General features: G+C 33.2%; 1 protein-coding gene across 1 annotated transcript; it reads left to right on the top strand.

Moving 5' to 3' along the window:
• The first annotated feature begins 20,699 nt into the window (after nt 1–20,699).
• LOC131635662 (ATPase 11, plasma membrane-type) lies at nt 20,700–26,069 on the top strand. The gene is made up of 19 exons (XM_058906304.1): nt 20,700–20,910; nt 21,026–21,145; nt 21,241–21,339; nt 21,439–21,576; nt 21,758–21,892; nt 22,019–22,198; nt 22,305–22,631; nt 22,727–22,969; nt 23,060–23,164; nt 23,269–23,413; nt 23,632–23,796; nt 23,888–24,126; nt 24,210–24,242; nt 24,353–24,434; nt 24,544–24,704; nt 24,899–25,084; nt 25,164–25,346; nt 25,434–25,612; nt 25,793–26,069. The coding sequence occupies exons 1-19, from the start codon at nt 20,851–20,853 to the stop codon at nt 25,887–25,889; spliced, it is 2,877 nt and encodes a 958-aa protein (XP_058762287.1). The 5' UTR covers nt 20,700–20,850; the 3' UTR covers nt 25,890–26,069.
• Nucleotides 26,070–26,498: the final 429 nt, after the last annotated feature.

Here is a 26,498-nt window from a genome sequence, read left to right as displayed (position 1 = left end):
TTGCATAGGTTAGAAAAACCCTTATATGAATATGTAAACACACAAAAATAAAATAAATACTCATATAAATGTTTGATTATGAAAAATCAAACATAATAAGTAACATAGATAAGTAACATAATATTTTCTGAATCTAAGACCCTTCACTCATCTCACTTTCATTGACATACTTAGAAACATATACTAATCCACATGTTTCCTCAACATCATGCTCAAAAAGATATAGTTTTCACACTGTTTTTTTGAACAACATAATAACTAACTCATAAGCATTTTCGACTAATTTTATAAACTTAAAACTACCATCTTCATCAACATTCCACCATAATCCATTACCCATTTTTATTTTAAGTTAAATATTCCACCACCCTAATTATTTCGTAGTTACTTCACCTATCTTGATCTAAACTTTCAGCCATGGTTTCCTTCCCCCTTCACTCTCCCTTTGTAAGAGACAACCAAATCCCTAACAAACCTAACTCATAGATAGAAAATAACATAAGTCCTCATAATCTTATAAAAATAAAAGAAAAATAATAAAAATGCATTAATAAATACTTTAGTTTCGATAGCAAAAGATTTGAAAATAGATGATAGCAAAAAGAAATGAAAAATCAATTGTTAGTTGATCCAGTGGTGATTGGCGCTGGACTTGGTAGAAAGGACAACAAATTGATTCCGGTAACTACGATTGGGAGGGGGTTTGACCCACTTGCTGCCAAAGCTGACTCCCAAACCCGACTATACCGGTGGTCATAAGCCAAAAAATAAAAGTCACAAGCAGTATTAGAAATTTTAATGGTCTGTTTGGTTCAAATGAGGGGGAGGGGAGGGGAGGGATTTTAATGGAGAGGGGGGGAAGGGGGGAGGTGAGGGAATTTTTTTAATCAGATAGGTGTTTGGTTCAAACGAGGGAAAGGGAGGAATTTTAATTAAAAATATGTTTGGTTCAGGAGGGGAGAGGAGGAGTTTTATTAATAATTTACATTCTTTATTCTTTATTATCTTATATAAGTGATACAATATGATATTCAAATGTGAAAAATTTATACATATTTTTTTGTTAGTAAAATTTCTAATATTGAGTGACTAAAAAGTTATAATTTGTTAAAAAATTGAGTTCACTTAATTCGAATAAAATGTTCAAAAACAAATTAAACTATATGTTGATAACAACTTTTAAATCGTAATGAATTATTTAACACATCAAATACATAAAATAATTTATTATTAAATATAAATGGTTTAAATGTTTTAATAAAATAAATAAAAAATTAAAATGAAAGATTTAAAGTTTGATATAAAAGAAAATATGATAGGATACATAACAAAATTAGAAAAAAAATATAAATAAACATTAAAGAGTTATAAAAAAAATCAAAAAAGTACCATGATTATGATTTATATTAAGGACAAAAATTTTAAAATAATTTGAAGGTGGAGAATAATTATAATAAGTCGATAGAAGCAATCGAGAAAAATCACACAGAAGAGAGCAGTAATACAAAAGAAAATGAATAATTTTGAAATATTAAAATAAAACTGAGGATATTATAGTATTTATAATAAGTTTTAAAATATCAATATTCAGATTCCCTCCCCTCCCCTCCAAATCCCCCCGATTTGGGGGGACGCAAAAATTGTGTTTTGGAGGGGTTTTGCTCCAATTCCCTCATAAAATTTGAACCAAACACATTTAATTATAAACATCCCCTCCCCTCCCCTCCATCTACCCCGAAACAAACACACCCTTATAGTCAAAGTTCTCATTTGATACGTTCCCGTATAAATATATATTGTTGAGAAATTAAGTACTTTTGTTCTGTATGAACCAGGAATGATATTTGATATGACAGTGTAATCTTTTGTTGCGGTAGGTTTGTGCTTTCCGTGCAGTGGTAATGGATATGAATTACAAGATTAGTACTCTAATGCTTAAGTTTGTGAGAGAATGAGAAGTATTGTGTGTGTAAAAATGAATCTGACAAAATTTACCTTTATCTACGCAGGATCCCTTATATGCGAAGATTGGTTGAGGCGCCCCAAGTTTAAATCAAATTAGGGTTTTATTTTACATGGGCCTGTAGCTGGGCCAAAACAACTTTGAATGTAAAAATTTTACTTTCAACATTCTTAATTAGTATCATTAGAACACTTGTTAACATGACTAAAAAATTAAACGAACATCCTAACCTAACAAAAGCACAACCCACCCTAAAAATTAGTTACAATCATATGTTCCTCGTTAAACCACATAATCAACCATTTTTTACTTTATTTTTGCATGAAAATAAAGTATAAGATTTGAAATAAAAATTGTTGACATCTCAAAATTACCATACAATAATATCATTTATTAAAAATATTTTTAAAAAGGTACAACTTGAGAAAAAAAATCAAATAACCAATTTTTTAAAAAATACAAAAAAATCATGTTTTCAACAAAATTACCTGAGTAACCAGGTTTGGGGGGTGCCCTACACATAGGCGCCACCCCCTATGGCCTCAAAGAGGAAATAATTATGAGTATGCGCCACCCCAGGTGGCGACTTAGTTGAAAGGAAACTAGGGTTTGCTGCAAGGTGGCGCCTATGTACATATTTTGTACATAAGAGCCATATGGGGTGGCTCCTATGTGTTAGGGCTTTATCTATAAGTATATCTCCAATCCCCCTTCATTTTCCACTTTTTTCTCCACCGTTTTCTCACATTCTCTCCTATTTTTTGTCATGACAGCCTTGCTGATTTTTAAGAGAGATGGTCATGTTTGTTTCTCAGCTGTGAAACCTCCGATTAAAATAAAATGTTGGAACATTCATTCCTTGGACCATCTGAAGAGGTCGTTGATGCGCTGGTTAGACGGGGAGTACGAACCTGGTGAAAGCATCCAACGAATTTAGAGGCAAAGAATGAGGACGTCAATTATAACGGGAAAAATCGAGTGTTGGTGGGATGAAGTTAAGAATGACACTGATGTCATGATATTGATACATGAAATAGACGACATCGTTTTGATAATTGTGATATTGTAAAAATATTGTTGTATTAATGTATTTAATTTATGTTCGTGTTTGTTGTTAAGCGTTGTTTGTGTTGTTGTTGTTAAGCGTTATTTGTGTTGTTGTTGTTTAAGCGTTGTTTGTGTTATTGTTGTTTAATCTTTGTTTGTGTTTATTTAGTTGTAATACAAATATGTTTCACGAATAAATAAATTCTATTTGATTTCACAAAAGATAGTACAAATACATGACATACAATTATTGGTTGGTGGAGGTTTCTCCATGATTAGGACAATTATTTCTATTATGCCCGACTTGACGACACATGCTACACTTTGTTTCCATTTTTTCATGACCATCCATATCGGTTCTTTCAAAGGTGTTAGTCTTGTAAATGGGAGATAAGAGTGCTAAGACATCTCGGCGCGTATATGAACATGTTTCTATGACATAGGAGGAAGGCATGCGAAAGGCTTGAAATTTTCTGCAGTCGCACCACCCTTCTTCTAGCAGAACCCTGTATTTTTGTCTCGAGAAGCCCTCATTATGGTCAACTGTTTCTTTGATAATGAAGGTGAGGTTGAATCGGTCGAAAGATGTAAAATTGTGGTTGTTGGCTTTGGCAGATTTTTCTTTCATAAATTTCACGCAGCTTTCGCTGAACAGTTATCCCAATTCTAAAATGGCACTCCACCGCTCACCTCTTCTTGCGAAAAAGGAAGTCATCCTAAACTTGGTTGATCTCACCAAGACAGTAATCAGAAGGTGTCTGATACCCTTAAAAACATTGTTCATCAACTCCACAAGATTTGTACTCATGTCCCCCCTGGTTGCCCATTATCGTAAGCCCTAGTCCATTTCTCTCTGGCTAGATTATCAATCCACCTGCCTGCATCCGAATTTGACAATACGATTTCACGGCGATAATGTTGGAACGTTGGTTGAGTCAATGCATATCCAGCACTGACAAGAGTCTTTTGAAGACCTCTGGTTGCTCGTCGATTAGTGGATCAATGACTTGCAACTCCACCAACTATGATAGTCGCGTTTCTTGTAGGGTAACATACAACTCTATGGAATTGTAACCAGAATGCTCATGATTATCAAACATATTCTGCAAGTCTTCATCATCTTAGACCTCAACTTGGAAAAACTTGACCGGGTTGTTATCACGAAAAAATGGATATTGGTAGAAAATTTGTAATACAGCAAACCAGTTTCTAAACCTAAAGACTGTTCAACCTCGCCAAGGCTCTCAAACCGGTTTTCGGTGATCCCTTACAAGGGAATATGTCCGCACCTAAAGAATGTTCAACCTCGCCAAGGCTCTCAATTCGGTTTCTGGTGATCCCTTGCAAGGGGCTCTGTTTTCACCTAAAGACGGTTCCATCTTGCCAAGACTCTCAAACTAGTTTCCGGTGATCCCTTGCAAGAGGCTTTGTCGCACCTAAAGACGGTCCAAGGCTCTTAAACCAGTTTCCAGTGATCCCTTGCAAGGGGATTTGTCCGCACCTAAAGACGGTTCAACCTCGCCATAGCTCTCAAACCGGTTTCCAGTGATCCCTTGCAAAGGGATCTCTCCGCACCTAAAGACGGTTCAACCTAGCCAAGGCTTTCAAACCGGTTTCCAGTGATCTGTTGCAAGGGGATCTGTTAGCACCTAAAGACGGTTCAACCTCGCCAAGGCTCTCAAACCGGTTCCCGGTGATCCCTTGCAAGGGGCTCTATCCGTACCTATAGACGGTTCAACCTCGCCGAGGCTCTTAAACCTATTTTCGGTGATCCCTTGCAAGGGGATTTGTCCGCACCTAAAGACGGTTCAACCTCGCCAAAGCTCTCAAACTGGTTTCCAGTGATCACTTGCAAGGGGCTATCTCCGCACCTAAAGACTGTTCAACCTCGCCACTGCTCTCAAACCGATTTCTGATGATCCCTTTCAAGGGGCTCTCTCCGCACCTAAACACAGTTCAACCTCGCCAAGGCTCTCAAACCGGTTTCTGGTGATCCCTTGCAATGAGCTCTGTTCGGACCTAAAATAGGTTCAACCTCGCCAAGGCTCTCAAACTGGTTTCCGGTGATCCCTTGTAAGGGGCTTGTCCACACTTAGAGGTGGATTAACCTCGCCAAGGCTCTCAAACCGGTTTCCGGTGATCCCTTGCAAGGGGCTCTATCTGTACCTATAGACGGTTCAACCTCGCAAAGGCTCTTAAACCGGTTTCCGGTGATCCCTTGTAAGGGGATTTGTCTGCACCTAAAAACGGTTAAACCTCGCCAAAGCTCTCAAACCGGTTTCCAGTGATCCCTTGCAATGGGCTCCCTCCGCACCTAATGACGGTTCAATCTCGCCAAGGCTCTCAAACCGGTTTCCGGTGATCCCTTGCAAAGGGCTCTCTCCGCACCTAAAGACGGTTCAACCTCGCCAAGACTCTCAAACTGATTTTTGGTGATCCCTTGCAAGGGGCTCTCTCCGCACCTAAAGACGGTTCAACCTCGCCAAGGCTCTCAAACCGGTTTCCGCTGATCCCTTGCAATGGGCTCTGTTCGCACCTAAAAATGGTTCAACCTCGCCAAGGCTCTCAAACCGGTTTCCGGTGATCCCTTGCAAGGGGCTTGTCCGCACTTAAATGCGGTTCAACATCGCCAAGGCTCTCAAACCGGTTTCCGGTGTTCCCGTGTAAGCTTCGCCTCTAATCTCTTTTTGGTGTAACAAAATTTGAATTTCTGTTTAAAGAAAATCGTGTAATCTCAGTGTTTCTAAACAGAAAACCAACATCTTCACAAACGTATGTCTCACTATTTACATGCACATTGATAGTGTATTATGGTGAAGAGGCCATTGTTGATTGTGTAATGAGATGTTTGATTTTTTACAAAAGTTCTTTAGTTTAAGTAGAAGAAGAAAGTTAGAATTGTAACACAAAAATATTTGAGTTATGCATATTGTACAATCATACGCGTTTACAGTTGATGGGATGCACGCATGTAGTGTCACATGCGTTTACAATTGATGGGAGTAATGCATGGAGTGTTACATATTTTAAAGTCGATGTGACCAGACACAACCATGCTGAGTTGCGTATACCGGACATGCATAATCGGTCTAGTTCAATCAGACAGACGTATACGTGTGAACTAAATATGAAAATAAAAAAAATATCTACAGGAAGGCGCCACATGGGGTGACACCTATGTGCAAAAAAATACATGTATGCACCACATTGGGTGGCGCCTATGTGTTCATGTTGTGGTCCTTGCATGCATTTTATTCTACACACCTATTATGCATCCTACCGCCTATCTATCATGCATGCGACCCTAGACCTGCTGCATCTTACAACCTATCTGGCATGCATGTGACCCTATTCGGAAGCCTACAGCTATGTCTGCATGCATGCGCACCTATACTACATCCTATACCTATGTGTGCATGCATGCACGCCTATACCCTATGTTTGCATGCATGCACGCCTATTCTGCAGCCTACAGCTATGTTTGCATGCATGCAAGCCACTTGGTACCCATGCAAAAGAAATTAGCATCCACCATCCCTTCTATAAATACCCCTTCAATAAACTCATTTTTTTATGAAACACTTCATCTCTCTTCTTCATAAACACTTAAACTTTTCAACTTTCAAGCAAGTTTTCGAGTACTTAAAGATGTCTTAACTTCTAACCATGGGTGAAAGGCACAGAGGAACTAAGGTAAACCTTCACACATTTGTAAGTTCATACATCTATTCTTCTCAACATCTATACTTATATGATGTCCATACTCATTTATTTATATTTTTTTAGGATGTTTCACGATTCCGTTGTCGTTCTCACGGTTATGTCGCTTCTGACTTGATGATAATTTCGTAACTGGAAGCATGTGGCTTCAGACATGTGATCAATGTTTCCAACAACACCATTGATACAAAATTCATACTTTCATTATTAGAGCGATGGAGACCTAAAATCCACACGTTTCATCTTCTAACAGGTGAGTGTACAATCACTCTAGATGACGTCCCCATGTAACTTGGTCTCCCGATTGATGGGAAGGCAGTTAATGAGATTGTTCAACATGCAAATGAATTATGTGAGAAGGTGTTGGGCAAGGATATGATTTTTCTGATGTTCTTATGTTATCCCAACAAAGTAGTTTCTGAACTACTCATCAGATACATCATCATATGAACAAAGAAAATAATCTCTTCCAAGCTTACTACTTCAGAATCATAAGTACATCATTTGAATATAAGATCAAGAAACTTTCTTTAGAAGATTCAGCATAACTATATGCTCGACAAATCACAAATATCAATATGTTCGTACTAATCAAAAGTTGTCTTCCAAGCCATCACGTCAAAGCTGCAAGCTAAAAGGCTAAGGAAGTAACGTGTTCCTATATCCAACATCTGTACTTTATATCTGTTGGAAAGTAACTATTGGCTTTTAAGAAAAAACTCTTCTATCTTCTCAACGTCTCTTTCTCTGAAGACTATAAATGAAGATCAAGACTTCATCAGAAAAGTTGTTGGAAGGCAAACAACCAAAAACTGTTGTACGCCAATAGCTAAAACTGTTGAATGCCAAACAACCAAAAGTCGCTGGTAGCTAAAGCTGAAATAGCAAAAGCCAGATGCTGCTACAATAGCTAATGCTCAAGTTGCTTTTATTGCTCAAGTTAAAATTCTCAAGCAAAGCAAAAAGCTGAAGCAAAATAGAAAAGAGGACAAAGAAGGAAGAGGAAGATTACTATAAGATGTTAATTTCTCTTGTACTTAACCATCTGTGTAATCAGCTTAATAGATGCAATCTTGTAAACACAAACATTAAGCAACTATTAGTTGTTTGTTCCTTGAGTGACTAGTGTTAGTCTGTATACTCAAGAAGAATTTGACAGCTTGTCATTATGGAGAAATCTCTTCAAGCAACCAGTTGGGTCAGAATTCTTAAGGAGTTATTGATCCTTATATCTCTTAGGGGACCAGATGGGCCAGAATTCTTAAGATATCACTAACAGATTGATCATTTCTTTTGTTGTTAGTCACTGGCAGTTGGCCCATGCAATTGTAAAAAAATTCTATAATTAGTGGATTAGGTCATTTTCTAAGGCAAAATCACCATGGTGGACAAGACTAACCTTTTATAAGGGGAACCTGGATAAATGAATGTGTCATCTTTTTATTTATTGCATACACTAATGTTTATCTAAACGAATGTTTATATAAGGACAAAGTTTTGAAAACCCAATTCAAACCCCCTTTCTTGTGTTTTTCTCTACCTTCAGAAATCGATGGTGAGGAGCCTAAAACATGCATTAAAGATGTTAAGTACAAGGATTCTAAAGCTTTGTTTGCGAGTATGAAGGGGAAGGAAGAAGATGACTTTGAAGAATAGAAAAAATTTAGTAAAAAGAATATAAAGATTTTGGTTTGGAGGGTTTGCATTTCTTCATAACACCAAAAACTTTTTGATATTGGGAAACTCAAAATTTATATCGGATGAGGATTTTGGAGGATTTAAACAAATTGTTTAAATATACTTTTTATTGTTATAGTATTCTAAAAATTAAAAATATATTAATAATAAATATTATTTTATCATTTTAAACAAAATTTTATTTTTCGAAGAGTATTAAAAAAATCTTATTTAAAAAATAATAATTTTCAAAATCTTTCTTTCACTCCTTCAAACTCTCAAACAAAACTTAAATAAAAAAAAAACTGTTATTAGAATTATTAATGATAACTTACTCTTTAAACTCTCAAACAAAACTTAAAAAAACGGCTATTAGAATTTAGAATATGAATGACGAGTTACTTGTTAGATATCTATTACAGTATGAATGACGAGATATTTGTTAGAGCTATGCTCTATGACTTAATGTATACCTAAGTTAGTTGTTTGTTATAACTAATTCAATTCTCTCTTATGACATAATTAAGAAAACTTATCATACATTATAGTATAAAATTCAAAAAGAGTATAAAGACAGAAAATATATAACCTTTTGAAAGAAAAAAAATTGTAGAGAGGAAGAGGACCACTACCTACAAACCTCCCTTCTAGCACTGTCTATGAAGAGAATTTAACAATACCACCGTTATGCAAATAACATAAAAATTCTTCTATAGAAATATTTAATTATTGCTATTAGTATTAACATCGGATTCTTAAAAAATTGCGTGTATAATATTTTTACAAAACTAAAAGTTAATTATTCAGATTTGTAATTATGGTTAAGTAACCTCTCATATTTTATCCTCAAATATGTTAGGTGGTGTTTTAGATGTGTTTTTTTATATTTTTTATTTTATTTTTTTATCGTATTTTAAAAACAAATCCGTGTAACACATCAATATTCGTACAAATACATTAATTTTTAATAGTATGTTGTGAAAATATTACTTTAACATGTGCAGTGCGGCTGCTGGCATGGCCTTAAAGGCAAAATGGTCCAGCTTCTACCTTCTCTACTGCACTACACTGCACCACACACAGCACATCCATTCACCTTTCTCTCTTTAACCTTTTCTCTCTTTTTCTTTCACAGAAAGCTACTCATGGGAACAAAACAAATCTTATCTTATTCTTTTTTTCAATACTTTTTTAACCCTTTATTTGAGCTTCAATCTTTTTATTTAGGACACATCTTTTGTCTTTAGACTGAAAGCGTTTTTTACAACATAAATATAAGTATATAGTTTGTGTGTAATCTTACATTTGAAGCATTTAAGATTAATTTAAAAGTGTAAAATTAATTCTAATACGTTTGATTGTTTAAAAATAAAATTAGTTTTACTTTTAGAATTTATTCTTACTTTAAAATATAATTTATAGTTTTTAAGTACAAAAAGTTTTATAATATAATCTATGACTCAACTCTCTTTTATGTAGATATATCAAAATATAAATAATTTTATATTTAATATATATTTAGTCAAAAACAATTTAAGAACTAATTATTTCAAAATTAATTTTTATCATCACTTAACCAAATAACACATGTAAGCTTTACTTGGCACGGTCTATTTGTCATTTTCTCTATATATTATTCATTATTATTGGAGAGAATAAATATATAAAAATTAAATAGATTGTCTATTGTATAAATAGATTCTATTTGAGAGAACTTGCTTATGGAATGCTTGTGATTGAATTTTCTGGGAGACTATGTTACTTTGTTGCTCTTGGAAAGTTATAATTTCAGTGTAGACTTTAATTTTAATTGTAATGTTAAGATGTTGAAGACTATGTTAAAATGCTTGTGATTGAATTTCCTTGGAGACTATGTTAAGACCTTAATTTTAGTTGTAATTTCTTTGAGAGACCTTGATGGAATTCTTGTGTTTCAAATTTCCATGTTGTTGTTGTATTTTTTGTATTTTTTGCTGCGGGTTCGGGTTTGGGTGAAAAAACCCGAATCCAACGGGTGTGAGCGTGGGTGTTATTTTGCTACCCAATAGACTTTGGGTTTGGGCTCGGGTGATTATTTCGGGTGCGGGTTTGGGTCGTGTGAAACCCTCACTCGACCCTACCCGTTGCCATCCCTAAGAGCAAATAGACACGAGAGGCTAAGAAGACAAATGTTTCATTCACAAGTCTTTCTCTAAATTTATAAATGTTAGAAGTAGTGTTAGAAAAGTTGTTACTAATAAATATCTAAGAGTTAAAAATTGAAATCAAAAATTTGATCTAATTCTTAAATCAATAGATGAAAGTGTTTGTGACTTTTAGGAAAAATGAAGAAGGAAGAAATTATAAAGAAGTTGGACGAATAAGTTCTCAATTTCTTAAAGACAAACGAGTGAGCTTAAAGTTAGAATAATCCTCAGCAACTTCATCAAACTCCTACAATTCAACTCATGTGATCTACTTCGAATGAATAATCTCAATAGTTAAACGATCATTGGGGGATTAAAGATCAAATAAAGGAATTTCGTCTGGAGGAAGATATGAAGAAGAAACCTCATATAGTGGAATATTTGAGAGAAGAAAACATCATAAACCCTATACAAATAATGACGAGTCAACCTCGGGGAGAACCTTCAAGGAATCTTCTTTTAACAAAGAAGATGAAGTCTGCTTGAAAGTATCTCACGAAGATGATGACCAAGAGGCAACAAAGTTATCATACAAGTATCTGTGGAAGTTAAGTGCTAACTTAATTGAAGAAAATGATAATATTAAAAAGCGTAAATTAGACCTTAAGGATTATCTTGAGTTTATAGAGAAGAGTAATCAAACACTTAAGTACCAAATGAATATGAATGTTACCTTCACATATTTTGTTCAAATTTAAGAAATTTTGGAAGCCATGTTAGAACCTTCATTGCTAACAAATATCCAAGAGTTAAGAATTGGAATAAAAAACCTGATCTAGTCCTTAAACTGAAAGATGAATGTTTATAATTTTCAAGAAAAATCTAAGAAGGAAGAAATCATCGAGAAACTCAATGAGTTGATTCAAATATTTAAAGATGAGTGAATAAGTTCAAGGATACTAGAAGAATCTTCATTAACTTCATCAAAGAGCTCTTTTGAAGAAGAAAAGTCAAATTTGATAGTTTCATTCGTAAGAACAATCTCGATGGATGAACGATCCTTGTAAGTTTCAACGTCCAATAGATAAACTTCACCAAGAAGAGAATATCAAGAAGAAAAAGTTTCATCCAGTGAAATATTTGAAAGAATAAACGAGAAAGATGTCTCAACAAGCAATATTGTTGAAGACTCAACATCGAAGAAAAATCTTGAAGAATCAACCTCTGATACACTCTTTGAAGAATCTTCCTCTAATGAAGAAGATGCGCATGTTTGCTTGAAAGTCTCAAATATAGAATATTGTGAGGTAAAAATTTAGCATACAAGTAATTTTTCAATTGAATGCTAAGTTAATCAAGGAACATGATAAGATTGAAAAGCATAACTTAAATTTTACTCCCTCCGTTTTTTATTATAAGTCGTTTTGAAAAAAAATTATATTTAAATATAAGTCGCTTTACAATTCCAATGAATAATTAATGCTACTTTTCCTATTATATCCTTAAATATTTATTATTCTCTCTCCTTTCAATTATATAAATTTATCTTCCATATGTCATTAATGAAGGATAATTTTGTAAAAACCTTCATAATTTCTCATTTTCATACAACAATTATTATTTTTCTTAAACTGTGTGAAAAGTCTAAAACGACTTATAATAAAAAACGGAGAGAGTAAAGACTACATTGAGTTTCTAGAGAATAACAATGAAGTGATGAGATATGAAACATCTAATCTAAGAAACCAAGTTAGTAAATGTGAGATTTATGTCTCGATGAAAAAGGGAGTGTAAGATTTGCATGAAATCCTAAGTAGTGTTCTAATGGGAAAGAAAAACTAGATTTGTTTATATCATATCAAAGGCATTCCTTGAATAAAACTGGATTACATTTTAAATCGGGTAGATCACATAGTAAATCTTTAATAAGAATAAAATGAATTATGCTATTTATAAGTGTTTATTTTGTAATAAGTTTGGACACATAGAGCTCTTTTTTATGATAAATTAAGAAGGTCTAAAGTTAATAACCCTAAACCTATTAAAACCATTAACGTACTAGGCCCTAAAAGGATTTGGGTATCAAAGGTGAAAACTTGATTTATTTTCCAGGGACGCTTTGCAGCATTAAATTGGCCTTAATGTGAATTAATAAAGTCGTGCAAAGCAAATGTATACCTTGGGAAGTTATACCCAATGACATTTTATGATTCCAATGCTTGTGATCCAAGTATGTTCACTGATTGTGTATTTCAACGAACATGATCAAAATTTTTTTTGGAGGATGCTCTTCAACATTCATAATGATCTATGATGATCATTTAACCTCTTAGTAGGTTTTGGTGATAAGTCTATAATGGATTTATCATTCTCAGTGTTTAAACTAACTCTCGTGTGAAACGATTTACAAAGAAGGATTAACAACCTTGTTTTATCATTCCCTCAAAAGGGGATTTTTACTCTATAACTTGAGACTTAAGGTGGTACACTTTGGAGAAAATAGGTATAAATATGACAAAAATAGTGCCAAAGTGAATTTATCAAAGCTGGAAACTCATCCTAAGACCCAAAATACTAAGGATAAAAACATAAGATAATCGATTAGTCCGGGGGTATAATCGATTAGAAAATTTCAAAATTCAAATTTGGCGCACCGTAACCAAAATAATCGATTAGACCAATGGTGTAATTGATTATTGCATTGGTAATTAGCATAACAACTACTTCTCAACTTCCAATCACACATATTCAATGAGGTAATCAGTTATGAAGGCCTTTTAATCGATTAGGCAGAGGCTATATAAAGGTATTATTCTTCCTCTCTTTTCATCTCATTCTACCTTTCTCCTCTTTGTGAATAATTAAGGGTTTTAGAGCAAATTTTTCTTCTCCATCTCTTTTTCATCATCAATTGAACCAAAGAGATCCTATACTTCCTAAGGTTACTCCTCATACTTATCTGAATTTTCTCATCCTAAGATCAAGAAAATAAATTCAATTGTTACTATGTAAAAATAGAGCTTATTGATTCACACTACATGGATGATAATTTGTTTTTAAAAGATTGCGCTCTTATCCAAGATTTCGTGGAAACCAGACTGAAAAGCTTCATCTGAAAAGTACCTAAAGAGAGATTTACTAATTTCGTGAGGATGTTTATGCTAACCTCAACTACATAAATGAGGTTCTTACTTCTAAAATGAAGAAAAAACGGATCCAGTTGACCCTTAAAGAGTTTGCTAACATTTCAAATCTTCCATACACCGACTCCAACTATGGTGATAATGAATTAGGTAACAACTTCAACACTATAGAGGCTTCTATCTCTTTCCTTGAAAATTCAAACGCTATTATTCCTTCTCCCCTCACCATTGGCATAATACGCTTGAACATTCATCTAATCCATTATGTAGTGCACTATGTGCTTTTTCCAAGAAAATCAACTCTAGCCACATAAACAAATCCAACATAGTTATGATATGAGTCTTGGTCAATAGAGTTAAGAAGAATTGGGCCAGCGCAGTGGTCTATCAATGATGAGGATTAAAAAGAAAAACATGTTTTTACCATATAATAGACTAATAACAAAAATCCCAAAGTACATTGGAATCATTGAGAGGAGGATGAGGATTTAGAAATTAGACACTCAAAAATAAGAAAAACACTTTAAGTTCAGTGAGGATAAGGATAGAAAATGAGGTACTAATTCAGATACCTCTAAAAGTATCAAGAAGAGTCACTACCCAATATTAACAACCAGTTCGAATGCAAATTTGGAGAATTTAGAATATGAAATCCCTTCCACTTCGTCGTCAGATGCTCACGTCAAAATCATTATCCAGAATCAAGGATTCATCATCTCACTCAAAAGTTCATCACAGTCGGTCTTATATCTCCGATCAGATCCCGTGACGATGATGAGGGGTAGATTATTTGTTTGATTGTTTTAAATGCCTTTTATTTTCATATTTTTATTATTCCTCCATGATGTTCCCTTTTCTGTCTAATCCTTGCTTAATTAACGAAAATTTTCCTTGCTAGCTAAAACCATCTAATCTACGAGAATTATGTGTTTTTCCTTCTTTAGTAAAACACGTTTGATATATGTGATTTATGTGCTTAAATTACCTTCTAGAATCTTTTTTAAACCTTTTTTATTATGCCAAAGAGGAGAAGTATACTCTCATGGGGAGTAAAATATACTCTATACTCATGTGACGAGATTTTAATTACTCCAAAATTTATCCATTTGTTTTCTCTTTTATCATCTCCTTGAGAGATGCATTGTCATCATCAAAAGCGCGGGGGGGGGGGATATGGATATATGTGCCTGCATATATTATGAAGATGATCCAAGATGGTCAAGCTTATGGATAAAAAAGTTGCAAGTTAATTGAGTAGTTGTTTAACTTTGATGATGACAAAACTTAACATTAAAAAATATCCAGTGAAGTAAGTATATGTTAAAGATAGCTAAAACAGTCAAAGTTTCTCATGATAATTGATTAAGCTATACTCCTAAATCAAGCTATCCTCTTGAAGATCAAGACATCTCTTTGAATTCAACATTACGGTAAAACGACATTCAAGTGAAGACTTCTCTTTCAAGGATCAACAATAGTTTAACTTATCAAATATCAGATGATGGTAATCAACATGAAGACGTCTCAAGCCTCATTAAAAAGTTTCAAGGTTCTTGCGTGATTCTAAACTCTAAGATAATGATGAAAAGAGTTTAAGCTTTAGAGTTGTGAAAGATAGGAAATTTGAAATCTCGCATGGTCGTGTCAGTTTAAGTGACTAGTGGCTAAATCACATACACACTAAGAACATTTGAGAAACCTCTTGTATTTTATTTAAACTACCAAAAAATATTTTTATGGCCTAGCCAATTGATTAAGAAAATGTATGATAGATCATAAGACTTTTTTCTAACTGAATAATCAACTAAACCATTAACCTAACTGATTATGTATTGCTTGATTGATTCTAAAATTGATTGGGATAGTCTCTTAATAATTGGTAACAATTTAAAATTATAACCTTTCAGTTGGGGCCTTAATAATCGATCATTTAAGGTCTATAATCGATTAGCCTAATCGACTATGACATTGATTTTTCCAATAGATTTTTTCCAAATTCATATCACACATTGGCCTATAAATATAGAGTCTCTCTATAATTTTTCACATCCAGAAAACGAGCTTTGATCTCACTTTCATTTCTCTCATTATTTTTTTTTACAAAATCTTTTTTTTATCTCATGTATTTAAGCATAGTGCTTCAAGAGTATTTTCGAGTTTGAGTGAGGATCTTTGTTCTGGGTGATGGTTTATTTGTAAATTTACCAAGCATGTGTTATCTCTTAAGTAAATATTTCTTTTGTAGGAAGTTATTTTGGTTGCAAGCTAAACCAATTAAAGCTCTTGTGTAAGGGATTGTCTTAGGAATTATTTGTTTGGTTCATGAGTTTTTCCAAGTAAGAAAAGCTCTATTTTGCTCGTGAATATCATCCATTGAAATCTACACAACAGTTCTTAAGCTTAGTCTAGATAAAAGCTCTATCCGTTTAAGACCAACCTAGTTAAAATCTCACTTGGTTCCTAAGTCCAGCTTGGTAAAAAGAGTTATCAAATGTTTATTCCTATGTTACCCTAGTGGAATAAAATTATATATCATATATAACCTCAATACTAGATCCACTTTCATATATAGGAATTGTATTTTTTTTGAATAAACTTTTTTCTTTTACCCCTCATATCACCAATTCTACACCAAATACACACAATACCTCACTACCCGAATACAATTGCATTGGCTTCTTATTTGACTTTTCTTTATAAACTTGTACCACTAATAACAAACTATCATCTTCTAAAACTTCACTAAAAACACCATCACAACCTTCCATTGGCAATCCTCGACCTACCATCTACACTAGAAAATCCACTATACCAAAAACCAAACTTGCATACCTCAATAATTTTATTTGCAATGCATCTCATTATTATCCTTTAAATGAAATTTCAAAATTTATTTAATATATCTTTTGATTTTGAACCCTCATATTACAAGCAATGTTAGTTGCCAAAGGCTTCACTCAAATTAAATGTATTGATTTCTTTGACACAATTACATTCGTCACTAAACTCACAATTATAAGATTACTCATTGCCCATGCTTCTTCTTTAAATCCTTGTTTACACCATCTAGATGTAGACAATGCATTCCTCCATAGTGATTTGGATGAGAAGATATACATAATCTCACCTAAAGGCATCTATATCTCATCCAAATCAAGTATCCAAACTTTTAAAATTTTCACATAGCCTTAAATAGTCTAGTAGACAATTGTTTGCCAAGTTATCTAATTTGATGTTATCACATGACATTAAACAATACCTTGTATACCATTTTCTCTTCATACATCAATCCTTAACATAATTTACTACTTTAACCATATATGTTAATGCTATCATCATTGCAGGTAACAATTTAGATATCATTCATCCACCAAGAACACAATGCACAATTACTTCAAGATTAAATACCCGAGGACTCTTAAAATTGTTTGGGTCTTGAAGTAGTCTGATCGAGCAAAAGAATTAACTTATGCCAAAAACAAGCCTACTTGGATGCAAGCTTGTCATAACACCCATAGCTCAAGATAATATACTCATTATGGATGAAGGCAACCTCCTCTTAAATCCAACACCATACATAAGAATTGTTGGTAAACTTTTATACCTCTTCAACACTTGGCCAAACAATTCATATGCAATCTAATAGTCGAGGCAACACATGAGAAAACCCACCAATGTCCCCTTTGTAGCTGTTATTCATCTAATAGGATATCTAAAGTTTTCCTCTACTCAAGGCCTTTTCTTCCCTTCCCCATCTCCTTTGAAATTAAAGGCATTATGTGATTCTAACTAGGCCACCAGCCATAACACTCGCATATATGTTTGTGAGTTTTGCGTCTACTTAGACGACTCTCTGATTTTTGGAAATCTAATTAACAATCTACCGTTTCACGAACTCCACTAAATGTGAGCTTTAATATGACTCACTCACATCATCAAAGACATATTGCAAACAATTTTTCCCTCCACAAGCGCATGAAACACATCAACTTGGATTGTTATTTGGTTCATGAAAAACACTAATAAGATTTTTGTTGTTGTTGTTATTGCTATCTCTTCTTCCCAACAAGTGGTAAACATCTTCACGAAATATGAAGCTGCAACCTTTCAACAATATTTTTCTCAAGCTTGGATTCATATATAGTTGATACTTTTTAGCTGGGGAAATTTGAAGCATTAGTTAGCCGTTAAATAGGTGATTAGATATTTGTTATACGAGGAGTGCTAGCAACACTCTCTTAAATACTCACTTTCTTATTGGTTGAAACATGGGTGAATCCCTCACTTTAGAAATATGTCTCACATAAAGTGGTAGGACCTATGTATGTTTCAACGAATAAAAAAGTGAGTGTTTAAGAGAGTGTTGAAAAGAGATTGTTCTTAGTATTTCTCTTGTTAAATTAGTACCGTTTTATGCTAAGTTAGCTATGGAGAAATCAAATATCTATACCATTGATTATTTGCTTGTACCAATTAACTTTTCTTCAATTGAATAACTAATATGTTAATTTTTTGATTTGTATATATTACACCTATAACATGTAATAATTCATGTAAAATATAAAATATTTTAATTTAATCTATCAAAGAACCTCTCACTCACAAGCACTATTTTTAAATAACTAATGTAAAACCCATGTGAATTCATATATCTCCTTAATTAATTAAATATAATGAGCAAAATAAGCTATAATATATATTAACATCAATTTGGTGGTTGTTTGAAGAGTCAAGTAGTAAAAAGACAAGGAAGTTGGATGTTCAATCTCTACTCCTAAGAAAACTCTCAACAAAAGGCTAATTATATTGACATTTCATCTTAAGATTAGCTATATCTAGTAATGTAATCTAATTGAATACAACCGCAAAAATTTGAGAAGGCAAGGAGTGGATTATGCGGTTTTCAAAATTCCAAAAAAAAAAATAGAGGGACCCCTCTAGATTGTCTTTATCTTGGAAAATGAATGGCATTTGAAATTAAGATTACTTGAAGAAAGAAACAAAAGAAAATGGTAGGCAAATTTATTAAGCAAGGATTTTGTGTGCCATACATGCTTGAATTCATAATGATACACAATTAACATCAACAATAGTAACTTGTGTGGTCACAACTACATAAAGTTAATTTATTTAACTATTAAATGGTAGATAATTTGTAGGCTTAGTATGGACTTTAGAGTCGATTAATTATGTGATCAATCCCATAGTCTATATTGTATAGATATACACAAGAATTATTAGCATTAGATAAAAATATTAATTTAAATTATTATTAAAATAATTAAATACTAAGATATAATTTTTATGTATATTTAAATAATTTAAATTTGTATCGTTACTTATTTTATAGAAAATGCTAACAAGTGTTTTAAGTATTGTTTAAGTAATTAATAAAGATTAATTCAAAAAAAGTAATTAAAAAAATATTATTTTGATATAGAAATTTATGTAATTATTATTTGTTAAATGTGAAGCTTGTGTTTTTAATCTTTTAATAAATTTGTTAAATAATATTCTTGCTCTTATTAAGAGACTCGTGTTTCTTTGTCATTTTTTATCATAAATTATTTGTATAATGTATTATTTATTAATACTTTTATTTATTTTATTTTATTTTATTTATCTAACTATATTTTAATAAAAAAAATACATTTTATTATTGAAAACCACTCAACTAATTTTTATTATAAAAAGTGTAAAAAATTAAAAATAACACTAATTTGAGGGAGGATATGATAGCAATTAGCACACCAACAAAAACTATCTTCCAATAAAAACTCCAATTGCATAATATTGTTACATAGTTATACAAATATCTTGTTCTTAAGTTTGGAAGAGTGGTTATTGTTTCAATCCCATACTTTTTATTGGGTCACAATTAGGTCGCCTAATCCTACCCTTAAAATTACACTTTATTTTATTTTATTTTAGGGAAATATTAACCGGTACTCTCGGAATAATAGTTAAGACTTTAAAATAGTAAATTTTCTATAAATATTTTTTTTTTTTTGGAATGCTTAACCATTATCTTGAGGGCATTGGTTAACAAGACCTTTATTTTATTATAGATCAAATTATTGTTTTTGCCCCCAATTTTATTTAATATATAAAATTAATTATTTAAATTTAAATTTAAATAGTTTTAATTTCTCACACATTTTTTATAAAAAATAAAAAATTATATATTTTTAATTTATATATATCACATGAAATTTATTATTAAACGTGATTTGTAATAAAAAAAGTTTATATATTTTTTTTATTATTAATGTTACGCCTGAATTGCACCTTTATCTTGAAAAAAAAAGTTTATATTACTCCTTTAACTTTCCTATTATATTAATTTTTTGGTAAGATATATTTTTAATTTTTTTAAATAAACTAAAATTTATAAACTCAAATGATAATTTAGACCTGTTTGATAACAGTTTTTTCATCACAAATTTATAATTTATTTTTATTAGATCATAGCTTATTTTTTATACGCTATTTTAAATAGCATTTTAATTTATAACTTATTATTTTTTCTTCACTTTTTATCCTTATTATTTTAACAAAAATTCACTTTTATCATTATAATTTATTTCAATTTAAAATAAAATAATTATGTATTAAATATCTTTTATGTGATTTTATATTTATAAGTTAGTTGAACCGCTAATTTTATCAAACCGCTTAATTAGCTTATCAGCTATGAATTTTTACCATCACTTACAAGCTACAAATTATCCGTTATCAGACATCAGTCATAAGTTATAAGCTATCGACTAACTTATCACTCAATTACTATTTTTACTAAAGAGACCCAAATCTAATTAACTCAATTTTTTATTTTTATATCATTAATTAGACAATTTTTTTTATATATTATACTTTGAAGAGTTTAGAGACTAGTTAACAAAAAAAAAATGAAGTCATTAAAAAATAGAAAAAGGTAAAAAATGATAGTATTAAAAAAGTATGTGTTAGAGAGTGATTTGTTATTATAATAACTCCTGTATTATTAATAGTATTGCCACCTCTTACTGTAATGTTTGGTTTTTGGTTAGTGCACTCCACGCACCCTTTACTCTCCTAAATTTATGAACGCCTTTTTGTAGTCAGATAAAGTTGATAATACCTCCTTACATAGAAAGAGAAACAGGGTGGAACTTGTGTTGAACCAAACACAAACATGGCTCAAGAACAAAACCCTGAAACGTTAGAAGCTGTTCTTAAAGAAACTGTTGATTTGGTAACATAGATCTGATTTCTTATTTTTTTTTACATACATACTACCTTATCTTCTTCTTTTGGTTATCTTCATTGTTGTTATCTTGTTTTGATTTTTTGTTTTTTTGTGAATGTAGGAGAATATACCCATTGATGAGGTTTTTGAGAATCTGAGATGTAGCAGAGATGGGCTTACTAGTGAGGCTGCTGAGCAGAGGCTCACAATTTTTGGACATAACAAGCTTGAGGAGAAGAGAGTACTTTTTTTTTTTTTTTTCATCAAGTTTTGCCCTATTTGGTGTTTTTGTTGTTGAGTTTTTATGATGAATTTTCTTTTTTGGATGATTTTTAGGAGAGTAAGCTGTTGAAGTTTTTGGGATTTATGTGGAATCCTCTCTCTTGGGTTATGGAGGCAGCTGCTATAATGGCTATAGCTCTTGCAAATGGAGGGGTTAGTGTGTTTTTTTCTCAGATTTTTGTGAGTTCTTTTTGTAGATTGATTTTTGATTATTTGAAGTTGTTGTTGTTTGTTTCTTGAATATTTGTGTAGGGCAAAGCTCCTGATTGGCAAGATTTTGTGGGTATTATCACCTTGCTTATCATCAATTCAACTATTAGTTTTATTGAGGAGAACAATGCTGGTAATGCTGCTGCAGCTCTTATGGCTAGTCTCGCACCGAAAGCTAAGGTGTTTAATTTAAGTTTTTTTCGCTATGTCGATGTGTCTTTGTCTGTGTTTTGCATATTTATATTTTTACGGTCAAATCTCTGCATCTGTGAAGGAATATTTTTTGTTTTTATATAAATATTATTTCTTAGATTCTTATCATGTACTTCTTAGATTCTTACCATTTGTGTGTTTTGTAAAGGTTCTTCGAGATGGTAGGTGGAGTGAGCAAGATGCTGCTATCCTGGTTCCTGGTGACATCATCAGTATCAAACTTGGAGATATTGTTCCAGCAGATGCTCGTCTTCTTGAAGGAGATCCTTTGAAAATTGATCAGGTTTGATTCTTTGGTTTTTGTTTTACACCTTTTTTGGTTTTCATGTTCGTATAAATAAAAAATAATTTCTGCTGTTTTAATCTGTAAAAAAAGTTAATGGTTTAATTACACTTTTGGTCTTTTCAGTCGGCACTCACAGGTGAGTCCCTGCCAGTGACAAAGGCCCCTGGTGATGGTGTGTATTCCGGTTCTACTTGCAAACAAGGAGAGATTGAATGCGTTGTCATAGCTACTGGCGTTCATACCTTTTTCGGTAAAGCCGCTCACCTTGTAGATACTACAAATCAAGTCGGTCATTTTCAAAAGGTAATATGTGAGAATGGAATCTATTTTTTTCTTCTTGCAATTGAATCCAGTCAATATTCACAATTCAAATTTCAATAATTATATTTCTATATTTGCGGTTTTATAGGTTTTGACTGCAATCGGGAACTTCTGCATATGTTCAATTGCTGTGGGGATGCTTATTGAGCTTGTCGTTATGTATCCAATCCAACATCGTCGCTATCGTCCTGGAATTGATAATCTCCTTGTTCTTCTCATTGGAGGAATTCCAATTGCCATGCCCACAGTTTTGTCGGTGACCATGGCCATTGGATCCCACAGGCTATCTCAGCAGGGAGCTATCACAAAGAGGATGACAGCCATTGAAGAGATGGCAGGCATGGATGTTCTTTGCAGTGATAAGACTGGAACTCTAACATTAAATAAGCTTACAGTTGACAAAAATCTTGTTGAGGTTCGATAGTGAATGGAGTCGTGTACCGGTTATCTTTGTCTGTTTTGTTTGTTTTTGTTCGTTCTGATTTATTTTATTTTATTTTAATCGACAAGGTTTTTGCAAAAGGAGTGGATGCTGAAACCGTTGTTTTAATGGCGGCTCGAGCTTCAAGACTTGAGAATCAAGATGCAATAGATACCGCCATAGTTGGGACGCTGGCTGATCCAAAGGAGGCACGTGCTGGTATACAAGAAGTGCATTTTCTTCCGTTCAATCCTACCGATAAGCGGACAGCATTGACTTATACTGATCAAGAGGGTAAAATGCATCGAGTAAGCAAAGGTGCACCAGAACAGGTAATAACGAATAAGTAACCCTTTTAAATATTATATACTTATTATTAGTATTTTCCTGTTTGGTGTCTCATTCTCATTGTGGTCTTTTAGATTCTAAATCTGGCACACAATAAGACAGACATTGAACGAAGAGTTCATGCAGTAATAGACAAGTTTGCAGAGCGTGGCTTGCGATCTCTTGCTGTAGCATACCAAGTAATTCAATTATTGCTTAATCAATTGATGCAGTTGTACACTTGTGTTTTTAGTTAGAATTTTAGAAACTAGAAATGTTTATGCTGCTTCTCTGTTTTATACAGGAAGTTCCAGAGGGAAGGAAGGAGAGTCCTGGAAGCCCGTGGCAATTTATTGGACTCATGCCGCTTTTCGATCCACCAAGACATGATAGTGCCGAAACAATACGGAGGGCTCTAAACCTTGGAGTAAATGTCAAAATGATTACAGGTCCGTTGCATATGATACATTTTCCTTTGACTTCTTATAACTTTTCATCTCTCAAGTCACTTACTAGTAGATTTGAACTAGCGAGTATATTTGGGAAAATATTAAATGTGTCTAGTATTTGAAACAAGACTTATATTTAAGGATAATTGTTTCCTAATAGGGCTTATTGACCCAATTTCTTCCCTCTAATTTTTATGTAATTTTCCTTTTTTAATCAGGGGATCAGCTAGCTATTGGAAAGGAAACAGGTCGCCGCTTGGGAATGGGTACCAATATGTATCCTTCATCTGCTTTACTTGGGCAGCACAAGGACGAATCCATTGCTGCCTTACCCGTTGATGATCTAATAGAAAAAGCTGATGGATTTGCTGGTGTATTTCCTGGTATGCTTCTATATTGTGATTGCACTTTAATGCGGTGATCATGTATCATGTGGCTCTTTGCTCATATTAAATTGTTTATGTATTTGCCCAGAGCACAAGTATGAGATTGTGAAACGCTTGCAAGCTAGGAAGCATATTTGCGGAATGACCGGTGATGGAGTGAATGATGCACCTGCTCTCAAGAAGGCAGACATCGGTATAGCTGTTGCAGATGCTACTGATGCAGCTCGGAGTGCATCTGATATTGTTTTAACTGAACCGGGCCTTAGTGTTATTATAAGTGCTGTTTTGACCAGCCGTGCTATCTTCCAGAGAATGAAGAATTATACAGTAATTAGCTGATTTCCTATTGTAATACTCTTCGCACCTGCAAAACTACTTAAATCTTGACTAATGTTTATTTTTTCATGCAGATTTATGCAGTCTCAATTACTATTCGTATTGTGGTAAGTGAATTATTTTCCAAGAATGGGATATCATTTCTATTTCTGTTTGTCACAATTATCAGATGGATCTAATATTTTTGCTGTTTTCAATGTGTTTGACATGATTACAGCTTGGTTTCATGTTGCTGGCTCTGATATGGAAGTTCGACTTTCCGCCCTTTATGGTGCTTATTATTGCCATCCTAAACGATGGTATGTTACGTATCTTTTCAAATTGTTCACTCTTGTACTCTCGCAGCATGCTTCCATGTGATCCTAAGTATTTTTGGTGAGTGGTGACTAATATTTCTTTGACATGTAGGTACTATTATGACAATATCGAAAGATAGGGTAAAACCATCGCCTCTTCCAGATAGCTGGAAGCTATCCGAGATATTTACTACTGGCGTTGTGCTTGGTAGTTACTTGGCAATGATGACAGTCATATTCTTCTGGGCAGCATACAAAACAGATTTTTTCCCGGTATGTCTTCTACAACTTCAAGCCTAGTCATATCAATTTTTGTGATTGAAAATGACATCAGTGCATGTTACTTTGTCCGTTATGATCTGATCATTTTGTGCGTATTAATTTCTATATATGCCAGTCATGGATTCTGCTTTTGGCTTATTACTGTTTTTGGTGGACATTGGTTATGTTGCTTAATATGTTTTCAGAAAGTGTTTGGAGTTGCGACTCTTGAGAAAAACGCTCATGACGATTTCCGAAAACTTGCCTCTGCAATCTATCTTCAAGTGAGCACTATTAGTCAGGCACTTATATTCGTAACTCGATCCCGAGGTTGGTCATATGTCGAGCGACCCGGTTTATTGCTGGTTGCTGCCTTTATTGTCGCCCAACTTGTAAGTCGTTGTAATACTATTTCTGGCGTGGCAATTATTTTTATCGCGTCAAATTTGACAATGGAGCTCGTGTGTGCAGATTGCAACTTTGATTGCGGTTTATGCTAGCTGGAGTTTCGCTGCAATTGAAGGAATAGGTTGGGGTTGGGCTGGTGTCATATGGCTATACAACATAATATTCTATATCCCGCTCGATTTCATTAAGTTTTTCACTCGTTATGCTTTGAGCGGAAGGGCTTGGGATCTTGTCATTGAGCAAAGAGTAAGTAGAGTTTGTTTTCTTCGAGTTGCGTAATCCATTGCTGGCTCTATTTTTTTCGCTCTCGTTATAAATCTGTTTGTATTGCAGATTGCTTTCACAAGACAAAAGGACTTCGGGAAGGAACAAAGGGAGCTACAATGGGCACATGCGCAAAGAACGCTGCACGGATTACAACCACCGGACACTAAGATGTTCACCGAGCGGACTCATGTCACCGAACTCAATCAAATGGCCGAGGAAGCTAAAAGGAGAGCCGAAATCGCAAGGTATCTATCTATCTATCTCCACATTCTCAATTATTTAGTTTGGTTTTACAAGGAACAGGCTATAAGACATATCATGTGTTTGTGTCTTTCATGAGACCAACATAACATGTAGTAACATTTAAACAAGAGTAGGTTGTTATGTACGATGTATCTAACTAGTTGGTAATAATTGTTGTGTAGGTTGAGAGAGCTTCATACACTGAAGGGTCATGTAGAATCAGTTGTGAGATTGAAGGGACTTGACATAGACACCATTCAGCAAGCATATACAGTTTAAAGATGCTTATATATATTTGCATATTTAAATATTGTAAAGGGTTACATCCTAATGTTGCTGAGATGAGAAGGGATATATATAATGTAATGTAATGTAATGATTAAACTCTCTAAACTTTTGATAACATTTTATCTGCTGTTTGTTTTGAGCACTTAACAAGAGTAGTGCTTTTCTGACTTCTATTTTCTTTATTATTTCTTGCTATTATTACTATATTCATGTTAATTTAGGGTATTCATTTGAAGAGTTTTTAGTTAAATTTTTTAATCAATACTAAATTTATTCTATTTAACATCAGTTTAATAAGATGGTTTTTTTTGGGTAATATAAATGATGGATTTATGAATCAATATTGAACTACAGTTTCATTTATCAATTACATTAATTTTTAATTGAAAGTCTAGTTGATTTAATTTAGGGGTTATTATCACTTATCAATTACATTTACTCAACCGTTTTTTGGCGGTGTAACTTACACCTGATTTTTAGTGAATGAATGTCAAATTGTAAAACCCTTCAATCTATGATATTGTGAATAACTTTAAGGTGGACTATCTTTTTCTATTAATGAATGTATTTAAGGAAAAGGAAGTTGGGATGACAAATGTT

The sequence above is a fragment of the Vicia villosa genome, linkage group LG1 (genome assembly GCF_029867415.1).
Source record: "Vicia villosa cultivar HV-30 ecotype Madison, WI linkage group LG1, Vvil1.0, whole genome shotgun sequence".
Taxonomy (NCBI): Eukaryota; Viridiplantae; Streptophyta; class Magnoliopsida; order Fabales; family Fabaceae; genus Vicia; species Vicia villosa.
This window is presented reverse-complemented; position numbering and strand designations above follow the sequence as displayed.

What these genes read in the sequence shown, in the direction of transcription:
- LOC131635662 (XM_058906304.1), top strand. Translation starts at nt 20,851, where the DNA reads ATGGCTCAAGAACAAAACCCTGAAACGTTAGAAGCTGTTCTTAAAGAA. An exon ending in AAATGTCAAAATGATTACAG is followed by an intron (nt 23,414 to 23,631) that starts GTCCGTTGCATA and finishes TTTTTTAATCAG; the next exon opens with GGGATCAGCTAGCTATTGGA. An exon ending in TATTGCCATCCTAAACGATG is followed by an intron (nt 24,435 to 24,543) that starts GTATGTTACGTA and finishes TTTGACATGTAG; the next exon opens with GTACTATTATGACAATATCG.